Source organism: Papaver somniferum, chromosome 1 (assembly GCF_003573695.1).
Source record: "Papaver somniferum cultivar HN1 chromosome 1, ASM357369v1, whole genome shotgun sequence".
Lineage (NCBI taxonomy): Eukaryota > Viridiplantae > Streptophyta > Magnoliopsida > Ranunculales > Papaveraceae > Papaver > Papaver somniferum.
Genome location: NC_039358.1, coordinates 193,282,331 through 193,294,977, shown reverse-complemented (window position 1 = coordinate 193,294,977; position 12,647 = coordinate 193,282,331). Strand labels below are relative to the sequence as shown.

General features: G+C 36.7%; 2 protein-coding genes across 2 annotated transcripts; both read left to right on the top strand.

The window, feature by feature from the left end:
- Window positions 1–1,564: 1,564 nt before the first annotated feature.
- On the top strand, window positions 1,565–2,128 carry LOC113356384. The gene has a single exon (XM_026599502.1). The coding sequence runs from the start codon at window positions 1,565–1,567 to the stop codon at window positions 2,126–2,128; it is 564 nt and encodes a 187-aa protein (XP_026455287.1).
- Window positions 2,129–2,587: 459 nt separating this feature from the next.
- LOC113356376 lies at window positions 2,588–9,802 on the top strand. The gene is made up of 2 exons (XM_026599490.1): window positions 2,588–3,581; window positions 9,588–9,802. The coding sequence occupies exons 1-2, from the start codon at window positions 2,588–2,590 to the stop codon at window positions 9,800–9,802; spliced, it is 1,209 nt and encodes a 402-aa protein (XP_026455275.1).
- Window positions 9,803–12,647: the final 2,845 nt, after the last annotated feature.

The window sequence follows — 12,647 nt, the reverse complement described above, 5'->3', positions numbered from 1 at the left end:
AAAAAAGGAGGTCGTGAACCTATAACTTCAGTCATTACGGAGTTTAGTGACTGGATGGATAATAATAATCTTTTTGAAGCTGACTCGCTGGGTTCTAAATTCACATGGGCTAATGGACAATCTGGTGTTCATAGAATTCTTTGTAAGCTCGATCGAGCGATTATCAATGAGGCTTGGTTAACTAAGTTTGAGAATTGGAGGTGTAAATCTCTTCCTAGGGAAGCTTCCGACCATTCTACTCTTGTTGGTTACCCTTTTGCTAATACAAGGACAAAACGTGCTCCTTTTCGTATTTAAAAGATGTGGTTCACTCATCCAGATTTCTTGCGTATGGTAATGGACAATTGGAATGGACCAGTGGAGGGTTCTCCTGCTTATATTTTTCCTTACAAGCTGAAGCGCCTTAAAACTGCAATTAAGGCCTGCAATTTTTCAAATTTTGGTAATGTTTATGCTCGTTTAAATCAAGCCAAGACGAGAATGGAAGTTGTGCTCCAGCTCTCAGTTGAACATCCAGAAGATGTTGATATTTTAAATGCTATGAAAGAAGCTTCGGTTTTCCTTGATGAGGTTCGTATGCAGCATGCTATTATGTTGAAACAAAAATCAAGAAACAAATGGTTGGTTGATGGTGCTAGTAATACTGCCTTTTTCCATGCTAATATTCGTACTCGTAGTATTAACAATGTGATCTCGGAGCTGGTGGATGAGAATGGGAATTCTATTACTGATTTTGACTTGATAAAAGACTATACGGTTCAATTCTTTGAATCAATGGAGATGCGCAACCTATTGATGATAGTATTTTTCTTTATGAGTATGAGAGTATCTCCGCGGAAGAGAGCATCATGATGGATGCTATTCCTTTGGCAGAGGAGATTAAGCAGGTTTTTTATAACTTGGGTGTTGATAGCGCACCTGGGCCAGATGGTTTTTCTGGGTGTTTTTATAGGCATTGTTGGGACATCATTCAACATGATCTCATTAACGCAATTACTTACTGCTGGCAGCATAATATATTCCTCAGGGTTCGAATTCTAGCCTTTTAATTCTCTTGACCAAGGTGAGAGGTGCTAACACTCTTCGCAACTTTCGTCCTATAGGTCTTAGTAATTTTTTCTTTAAAATTTTTACTAAGATTTTGGCTACAAGACTTGGTGAAGTTCTTGATAAACTTGTTTCAGAAGAACAAGTTGCTTTCATGAAAGGTAGGAATATTCATGAAAATATTACTTTGGCTTCGGAGATGGTGAATGATTTAAAAACTAAACGTAAGGATGGCAATGTGGGTCTAAAACTTGATATTTCTCAAGCTTTTGACACTGTTAGTTGGTCATTTGTTTTGGAAGTTTTTAGAAGGTATGGTTTTTCGGAATCTTGGTGCTCTTGGATTCTTACTATTCTCAGTTCATCCCGTATTCCGGTCCTTGTCAATGGCATCCCTGAGGGTTTCTTCAAAATTAATAGAGGTTTGAGACAAGGTGATCCTTTATCGCCTCTTATTTTTGTTTTGATTGAAGATGTCCTTAGCAGAAACCTCACTATGCTCTTTGATAGGAAAGAGATGACTCCTATGTTGTCTAAAAAAGGTATTTTTCCTACCCATCTTTTCTTTGCTGATGACATTATGATCTTTTGCAAGGGTAATATGAAAAGTCTTCATAATTTGCTCAATATATTGGGTAAATACCAAGCTGCTTCTGGGCAAACTGTTTGTCGTCAAAAGAGCAAGGTGTATTATGGTGGTAACTCTCTAAGCAGGTGTAGGACGATCACGGACTTGTTAGGAATGGAAGTTTCAACTTTTCCTGATCGTTATTTGGGTGTTCAAATTATGCCTGGAGCCGTTAAATATCGTCATATATGTAATGTGATTGAGAAGATTAAGAAGCAACTATCGGTTCGGAAGGGGAGGTTACTTTCTTTTCAAGATAGGGTAGTGCTTATTAATTCGGTGATTGCTAGCTACTCAGTGCATAACATGGCGGTTTATAAATGGCCTCGTAAGTTTATTGATCAATGTGAGAGAGTTATTCGTAATTTTCTTTGGTCAGGGGATTGTGAAGTGAGCCGAAAATTTGTTGTTGCTTATGAGAAAGTTTGTTGTCCGGTTAGGGAGGGGGTTTAGGCATTACAAAGATGGGAGTTACCAACAACACTCTTATAATGAAGTTGTGGTGGGATATTCGGTCTTCAAAGAAAAAATGGGCTCGTTTTTTTTCCGCCAAGTATACCACAAAAGAGGGTAGAATCAAGATGTATGGTGTGAAATATTCTATCTTACCAGGGATTAAGCAAGTTTATATTGTTGTGGATCAAAATACAAAAGTTTTGCTAGGTGATGGGTGTTCTACTTCCTTATATTTTGATATTTGGTACGGTTATACTAGCATCGCTGGAATGCTTGGTGAAGAAGGTCTGGACAACACTGTTAAGGTCAGTGATTTAATTAGTAACAATGATTGGGTCATTCCAGATTTACATCTTAATAACTTACAACGTGCTGGGGTGAACTTGGCTGAATTACCGCAACTTTTGGGGGGTGATGATCAACGAGTTTGGATGCCAGACTTGAAGGGGCGTCTCAATGCGTTCTGCTAAGGATATAATTCGCAAGAAGTATATTCAGGAGGATACTTATGCTGTTTTATGGCGTAAAACTGTGCATCCAAATCTGGCAGCAGAAAACTGGAAGATTGAAGGGGGGGCTTGTGCGACGCTGGACAAGGTTCAAAGTAGATTCAAAATTAATCTGGTGAATAGATGTTACTTGTGTAAGGCAGAGGAGGAGACGCTGGCACATATTTTGTGGCATTGTCATTTTGCTGCTCAGGTTTGGGACTGGATCACCTCTATTTTTAACTTGACTCCTCATTTGAATCTTATTACTTGTTACAAAGCTGCCAAGGGGAAGAGTCGCATGATCAAAGATATTTGGTTAACAACAATTCTGGTTGTACGGGCTGAATTGCGGCTTGCTCGCAACAAAATTGTTTATGAGAAGAAAACAACAAATCTGGAGTTTTTCAAGAAGCGTGTTTTTCACCTGGTGAATGAACATTCAGTGCGTTCAAAAAGTTTCATGCACAACTCTGTGTATGATTTGAGCATTTTAAATTTCTTTAGAGTGCATCATAGGAGGGTTAGGAATATCCAGCCTTTGGAGTGTTTTTGGAGTCCTCCACCAAGAGACGTTTTACTTCTCTGCTGTGATGGTGCGGCTAAGGGTAATCCAGGTCGTGCGGGAGCAGGTGTGGTTGCTAGGGATGCTGATTGCAATGTGGTTGGTGCTATGAGTATCGGCCTTGGTGTTGCAAATAACTATATGGCTGAATTATTTGGTATTCTTGTGGGGCTTGAATGGGTTGTACAATGGGGTATGAGACGCATTATTGTTCGATCTGATTCCATAAGTGCCGTCACTAATTTTTCTAATTTGAATGTTCCTTGGATGATCAAGCTTCGTTGGGAGATTCTTCAAGGTTTCTATGACTCAATTTCTTTCGAGCATACTTATAGAGAGGCTAATTTTGCAGCGGATATCATGGCAAAAAGAGGTTGTTTATTAAGAAATGGTCAAGGTCTGAATCATGTGGGAAGACCTGTTTTTCTTTCTTCTATTGAATTTCCTCATATTTCGTATTTTAGATTCAAGTAGATTATGAGTTTTTTGGGGTCTCTTGACCTCTTTTTCTTGTAACCTCTTTGTACATATTGTTATTTATTAATACAATTTGGACTCACCAAAAAAAATAAATCAAGATTATTAAAAGTATTCTAAGCAAATAAAAGTACAAATCTTGCTCAAGTTTATAGACATACCTTTTTAGATGAATCCAATCGAATTCTACCGCCTTATCGAACATAATCTGTGTGCCCCAATTCTTGTGCTTCCATCACCGTATACAAATCAGGGCATTCCTTGGTGAGGATGCACTTCCAACACAATCAAGTTGCGTTGGGGTGAACAAAGTCTTGCTCACCACAAGTGACCTTTGGATTATCATGAAAAAGATCACTTTTAGAACCTTTCACATCCAAATCCATCTTCCCAAAGAACTCTTTAAGTTCCAACATCATGGATACTGCTTTATCCATAGTCATGGAACTTTCTGGGAGATCATTCCTTTTCACACTCAAACCATCATTGTCTTTCTTCGGTATCCACTTCTGAGTGCGTTTAGGAATAGTCGGAACCTTCTTCCCATTACTCTCTTCAAGATTTTCCGGAAGATAACTAGATTGACTCTTCTTTTGCAAGTTAGTCTTTCTCCAATTGGGAGCATCATATCTTGTCTTTGTCTTTACAAAGTTATCCTTTTGATAACCATTACGATTGTGGAAAGGCTTCGTATGACGTTTATAGGCAAATCTAGGATTATCACAACACTGATTCCTTTGCCTAAAGGTTGGACGTTTACAACCCGTAATTTCAAGAGTGTTAGCCTTAACATATGATCCCGGTTTAACAACTTCTTTTGACACCCAAACAAGAATATCATGAAGTTTTTCATTCCTTATACGAAAACGACATCTCCTTTCCAGGTGACCTTTGTTTTCACAATAATGACAAATATAAGGAACGTTCTTACCCGGATTCATGTGTGCTGGTTTTGGAGGTTGATAAATTTTGCTCTTTTGAACTTAACTGCCGGAGAAGGTATTTCACTTTTTCCATCAGTGGAAACCTTTTTTTGAGAAGAATCACTAGCCTTGAAAATTTTTACCTCTTTGCTAGTACTTGGAGCATCTATTCTCTTATAGCCCAATCCTCGTGTATCACGATGATTTTTACTTGCTCCTAGCATAGTGGTTAATTTGCTTGAACTAGTATTGAACTCTTTCAACTCATCTTCCAACATTTTGATTTTATCAAGAGCAGCAGCTAAATCAGCCTCAAGGCATTTTTTTCGAGCGCTTTCTCTGTCGTCAAAACTTGTTTGCTGGGAGTTAAACCTTGCTTCAGACTCTGCAAATTTCTCTTCCAACAAAAAGTTCTTTTGATAAAGATTATCACATTCAAGTGACTTCATACGTAGGTTTTCCCCAGAATCCTTGAGGATCGATTCGGTAGAACGATTCGAAAAATAAACACCTGCATAACATCTTCTCAATTTCTTGTTTTCTCGACAGAGAGAAGTTAGAAGAGGTGTGACATGAGAAGTTGTAATCTTCTTCATATTCCACGAATCCAAAAACTTAACATACTCTCAGACTTCCTCAACAACATCTCTATCAATATCTGAATCACCTTCATCAGATAGTTCATCCAACTGTTCTTCTAGGAGAGTTTGTCAATCAACAGTTTGTACATCAAGAGAATGTTTAGATATTGACTTAGATGTGACAGTTCTCTCAGGTGAATTCAATCTTTTAGAATCATCTGGTAATTTCTGAGCTGGTACGTTACTAGAGATAGACTCGTCCATAATCAGATCGCTACAAACACAGACTTATAAGGTCTTTAACGTGTTTGCCTGCTCTGATACCAATTGAAAAAGTGGGGGTCTAACAACATCACCCAATATTTCGCTTAGCAATCTGTATGGACAAACTCCAATATACATTTTATGAGAATCAACTAGACAGTTAGACTCAATCAATAAAAAGATATATCAAATAGTTTGTATCTCAATCTCTCGATTTGATCTTTACTCAAGCAAATGGAAATCTGCGAGTCTTTATCAAAGAGAGATAACTTGGACGGCACCAAAGACCAATGTCCAAGGGTCAATCAATATCATTCAACAACCAAAGGTTGGATTTCCAATTGATGATCTTTAACGCACAACTTGTATTATTTCAATTACATAAAAAATATAATGCAGAAAAGAAATAACACAGACACCAGAAGTTTTGTTAACGAGGAAACCGAAAATGCAGAAAAACCCTGGGACCTAGTCCAGATTGAATACACAATGTATTAAGCCGCTACAGACACAAACCTACTACAAGCTAACTTCGGACTGGACTTTAGTTGAACCCCAATCAGTCTCCCACTAATTCAAGGTACAATTATACTCCTACGCCTCTGATCCCAGCAGGATACTGCGCACTTGATTCCCTTAGCTGATCTCACCCACAACTAAGAGTTGCTGCAACCCAAAATCGCAGACTTGATAATAAACAAATTTGTCTCACATAGAAAAATCCATCAAAAGATAAATCTGTCTCTCACAGAAAAACCCTAGGTTATTTGTTCCGTCTTAAGATATAAAATCAAGGTGAACAGAAACCAATTGATAATCCGATCTTATATTCCCGAAGAACAACCTAGATTAATCAATCACCTCTCAACAATCCTTCTTGACTACACAAGCAGTTTGTCGAGGAATCACAAACAGTGAGACGAAGATGTTTGCGACTTCTTTATCTTGCCTATTGGAGAACTCTCATTATCTCAAGCCAATCAATAGATTGTACTCGTACAATAGAAGATGCAAGATCAGATCACACAACTACGATAAAAGTAGTATCGGTCTGGCTTCACATTCCCAGTGAAGTCTTTAAGTCGTTAACCTGGTTTTAGAGAATAAAACTAAAGGTTAAAGGAGAATCGACTCCAGCGAGCACACTAGTATCACACAGACGTGTGGGGATTAGTTTTGCACAATGCTAGATGTCTCCTTTATATAGACTTCAAATCAGGGTTTTGCCTTAGTTACAAAGCAATCCATATTCACCGTTAGATGAAAACCTGATTTAAATTCAAGCTAATATTTCTCAACCGTTAGATCGAAAACTTAGCTTGTCACACACACTTGGGTAGACGTTTACTGGGTTTGTGAAAACCGTGCCCAAACGTGTACGTGTATGTTGGTTCAACATAGTAACCCAAAAGGTTAACCATATGAGCAATTCATATTAACCTAGTTCTTCTTCACCATAACTAGTTCAATTGACTCAAATGAACTAGTTAGAGAGTTGTTCAATTTCTATGAGATCTTATGTAACTACACAAGACACAATTGAAACAAAGATGATTCGATTCGATTGAATCGGCTCATGAAATTTATAGCCACGGTTTGCATAAAGCATTCCTTAGTAATTTAAGTTTCATGTTCAGAGCACATCTTTAGATCATAACCACTTAAGCTCACAAACAAGTTCGCGGACTTAAGGCAACCGTCAGAGTTTTCGAAACTCAGCAGAAAATCTCGGCAAAGAGACTTCTGCCAGTTTGCGGACTAGGTTCACGGACTGAGTTCGCGGACTTGAACTTCACGAACGAATTTGGAATCCCAGCAGAAATTCTCGGTACAAGAACTTCTGACAGTTCGCGGACTGAGTTCGCAAACTGGGTTCGCGGACTTGGAAAAGCCAATTCCTCCGGTTTCTCTCAATCAACAAAGTTCGAAAACTTCGGATTAAGGAATACATGGTTATGTAATCTAAACTCTCATTCCAATCATTGAGACATTCTCATAGGACGTTATATAGACGTTATTCACAGACCGTTTCACGTCAGAGCAATTCTCAAAGTAATTGAAACTTTTCATGACTTTCGTCACTAGGTGAAGATAAACTTGATCAAAGAGAAACGCTTTACCAACACACGATTTCGAGAAAAAGATAAGTAGTGAATGCTCAGCTCGAAATGTCAAATGTGTATGATCCGGTCTATATAGCATACGACTTTTTGTCTCATAAGAAGTAGGAGATAGAATAGATAGACTTTTGAGTGATAGATAAGTTCAAGTCTCCACATACCTTTTTGTTGATGAAGTTCCACGGTTCCTTGAGTAGATCTTCGTTGTTGTATGATGAATCGCCATGAAGTCCTTGAGCTCAACTACACTTTTCTATCCTAGTCCGAGACTTAGATATATTAGACTAGAAATCAAGACTCATAGTTTTGATCACTAACATTGACAAACATGCTTGATATAGCAACGCATGCGAGGTCGACCGAGCTATGCTCCACAGAGTCAAAATTACACCTAAAATAGTCCAATCTCACATCTATTTTTTGCTGACGATTGCCTTCTTTTTATTAGAGCTTATTTTAGAGATTGTCATAATATCCTTTCCTTATTGATTCCTTTGGAAAGGCCTCAGGCCAGGTTATCAACTTTGAGAAATCTGGAAATTTTTTTAGTAAAAAAGTCCAACCAAAACATCAGAGAATGATTAGTAAAATTCTGAAAATTAAGAAAATTAATCCTCAAGACACCTACTTAGGAACTCCTCTTTTCATAAGTAAGGCCAAAATTAAACTCTTTGAAGGATTAGTGGAAAAAATGGAACATAAAATTCAAGGATGGATGGGAAAATTTTTAGCCCAAACTAGCAAACTGATTCTCAATAAGTCCACTTTGGCTAGTATGGCCAACTTTCAAATGAGCTTCTTCATTTTACCTAAGAAAATCACAAGAAAGATTGACTCTTTACAAAGAGATTTTTGATGGGGGAAGGAAACAGATTATAAGGGTTACTACCCTAAATCTTACTCCTGTCTTTGCAAACCAAAAAGTAAGGGAGGACTAGGATTTGGAAATGCTCACTTCTTTAACTTAGCTATGATAACTAAGTTGGATTGGAGACTTCTTACTGAGCCTAATGCTCTATGGGATACTCAACTTAAACCTAGATACTTCACAAATACCTCTATTTTAAATCCAAAATCCCAACTACTAGTTCTTGGATTTGGAAATGTATAAGTAAGGGTATACATTTGGTGGAACAAAATAGTATTTGGGAAATAGGAGATGGGAATAGTACTAATATTTGGGATGAAAGATGGGTACTTACATTGGAACATAACCTTAGTAGTCTTAGAAACACTACCAACTCTCATTTAACACTTGTGAAGGATCTGATTGATTCAATCACTAAGAAGTGGAACTCTACTCTAATTTTTGATTTGTTTCCTAAGCCAATAGCTAAGAAGATTATTAACACTATAATATCTAGAGATAAACCTGACATTCTTAGATGGCTTCTCACTAAATCTGGTATTTTCTCAGTGAAATCTATGTACAACAAGCTAACTGAGAGAACTGTGAACCACTACAACTTAGGGCAGCCAGATTCTTTCTGGAATAACTTATGAAATCTTAGTGTGTCACAAAGAATTAAAATCTTTGCTTGGAAGTGTTTGCAAGGAGCTCTCTCAATAAATTTGAAACTGTCTAAGTTTAGGGATGATATTCATCCCAACTGCTCCTTTGGATGTAATGTTGCTGAATCTGCAGAACACTTATTTATATCATGCCCTTATGCTAAGACAGTATGGGCTCTATAGACGTCTCCCGTTACTTCGAATTTTCATAGTACAACATCTTTCTTAGACATTTTACAGGAAGGAATGAGGAATAAAGACCCTAACTTACCTATAGAAATCATGTTGACAAAGGCTTGGTTTATTTGGAAGGAAAGATGCAATAGATCTTTTGAACAAAAATAACAATCTAGTACACAAATAAGTTTAGAAATACAAAGATTCCTTGACTTTTGGTATAAAGACAATATCCCATCTAGAAATTTAACTCTGGATGAAAATACCTTTCATAAATGGACCCTACCTAGGAAATCACAGTCTAAGCTCAACATAGATGCAGCATGGGTTTCCTTGAACTTGCCTGCAGGTTTTTCTTTAATTTATAAGAATGATGCAGTAGAATTTGAACTTGGAAAAGCAGGACCAATCTCAGCATCTATCTCTGAAGAAGCGGAAGCCTTAGGATTACTTCAAGGAGCGCAATGGGCCATGAAAGAAGGAATGACGGATTTCACAGTGGAAGGTGACTGCAAGAACCTGTTTGATTACTTGAACGAGAAAGCTTCTCAATTGGAATGGTAGAATCAAACTATTTTGGATGAAGTTAAAAGAACTTTCAATTTGTGTCAAAAAATTTGGGTTTTTATTTTGTTCCAAGAACTGCAAACAATGAGGCGGATATTTTGGCAAAGGAATCCAAGTCCTTTAGGGATATCCTCATTTGGAGGAAAACTCCACCTTTTTGTATCAACAATGTCCAAGAAGTAGATAAATCAAATGTTAGGGGGGCATTTAATCCCCTGACATTAGATGACTCTACTCTTACTGATTTAAGGGTTACTAACTCCCAAAGTTAGTTTGTCCGGAATTCACGTAACTTTCAAAAAAAAGACCTTATACAATTATTGAAAGAAATCAAAAACCGATGTCTATTTTCCTTGACTTAATCCTTCATCTCAATGCTGGAGAAAGGTAGATTATTACTTTCAGTCTTCAACTTGTGAAATTCTTCAAGTAGATAACCTTGTTGTTTGACCAGAATTTCTTGCAGTTGAGAAATTCTTGTGAAGGATTCTGCAAGAACATGTAATTCTGTCTTTGATTGAACACAGAAGTGTGTCAATGCTTCGATACACTGATCTTTCTTCAACATATTCTCTCTTTCCTTCTTGCTAAGCCAATCTCTCTTTTTGATTTTACTCTTTGATTTCTCAATATCCAGAGAAGATGCAGACTTATTCTTGAAGTGATCTTTCTGATCTAGCATCTTATCAAGAGAAGACATTGGATCCAGACTCATACTTCAGACAAGGAATGACCAAATAAGGAGAAGGATCTTTTTATAGTTTTCATACTTTCGAAAATATAATATTTCCATAAATACGAATATCTCACATATTTTTTTCAATTACTAGATTTTTGTTCCCATAATCTACACATAAGTGCCTTGATCTTTCTTCTTCCTCACAAGATTTGGCACACGTTGTGAGGAAAGAATTCTAATACCAATCAGGTGGTATTAGTATAAGGTTTTCTCTCATTATGGAATTTTGAAAAACCAGAGTGTTCTTGATCTAGTATTGTATGAAATAGTCTCCTTTTATTACTTCGAACTAACGAAGTATCTTGAGATTGACTTGGGTTGCCTATGCAAGTTTTAGCAATTCTGTTTTTGAGACAGTTTTTGCATCTTGTCTTATTTTTCCCTTTACCATTAGATGATTTAATAATATCGGAAGATATGTCCATTTTTAAAATGGTTAAATCACTAACGGAGGAGGAAGGAATAAGATTGAAAACTAATGCAATATTAGTTGTTTCCTCTTCTTCAGAGTTATATGAATCAGAGGACTCATCAAGAGTTACAGACAGTGCCTTGCTTCCAGTGTATTTCTTAATATTGGGACAGTCTTTAGCCATATGACCAAACCCTTTACACTTAAAGCACTGAGGCTGATGTTCATCATTTTCTTCCTGATCTTTCTTGACAGTAACACGATCATGTGGACGAGAAGATCGATAATTATCTTTTATGAATCTCTTATTTCTTTTCTTCAAGAGATCTCTAAACTGTATAGTGATTAATGATAATGATTGTTCAATTTCATCATCAGAAATTTTTGCAATCAGTTCATCTGAATCATCCATTTGTCTACTTTTCTCCATTGGAGCTTTTGGAATTTTTGCAGCTTTGAAAGCAATTCCTTTAGTTTGAATAGACTGTGATTCATGATCAAATATCTTTAAATTTCCAACGAGTGTGCTTCGCGAGAGTGTAGAAATATCATTTGCTTCTATGATTGCATGCTTCTTAGATTTGTATCTAGATAGCAACGATCCGAGAATTCTGCATACTATATGTTTTTCAGAAATAGTCTTTCCAAGTGAGAAAGAAGCATTAATTATCTCAGAGAGTTTAATATGAAACTCTTCAAAAGTGTCGTTGTCATCCATTCGAAAGTTTTCCCAATCGGACGTAAGAGTTTGAAGTCTAGCTTATTTCTCTGATGTGTTTCCTTCGAATACAATCTGAAGATTATCCCAAGCTTCTTTCGAAGTTTGACATGTTGATACATGATGTTGTAGATCACTTTTTTTTGTTAAGTCCAAGATTTATTATAACAAAAAAACGTAATACAAGAATTACAAGTTTGAAGCACAAAGCTCCATACCCCCATAAACCAAAGGGGTGAAAAATAACAATAAAAAAGCACTAAAAGCTCATAAAAGAAGCTTCTAAACACAAAAAATTAACAAAAAGAGGAAGACTAGAAACATTAAAAACGTTTGCGCCCCTTATTTCCCACTCTAAAATTCCTCTTCTTAAGTAGAAGGCTAGATATTATTTGTGTCAAATCAGGGCCTCTATAATGCTCATTATATTCATCTTCATAAATATCACCATATTCATCTTCATCCGAAGCATAATTACCACCAGGAACAAGCTTGATATGATATTGAGTTTGTTTCTTACCAGAACCAAGCTTAAATTGAGCATGATTCTTAGTTATTATTCTATCCATTAGATCTTTTTTTCCTTGAAAAGCTCTTTTCTATATGTTGTACTTCTAATTGAAATTAGCACGAACTTCCTCATTCTGAATTTTACTTGCCACTTCTAGTTCCTCCTTTATTAAAATATTTTCCAAGTAAAATTCACAGCTAGAAGTTGCCTTATCCAAACTGTTTTCTATTTCCAAATCCAAGTTGGATTCACGGGATTCCTTGTTGGAGTCAGAATTGTTGAACTTGGAATCATTGTTATCATCAGATTGTACCTTCCTCAAAGCCAGAATTTTTGCAGCCTTCTTTGCAACTTTTCTAGCTTGTTTTCTTGCAACAATATCCGCATCAACATCACCCCATCTTTTAGAGATGACATTATCATCAGAATCATTTGTTTCTTCCTCCAAATTTGTGCCCTTTT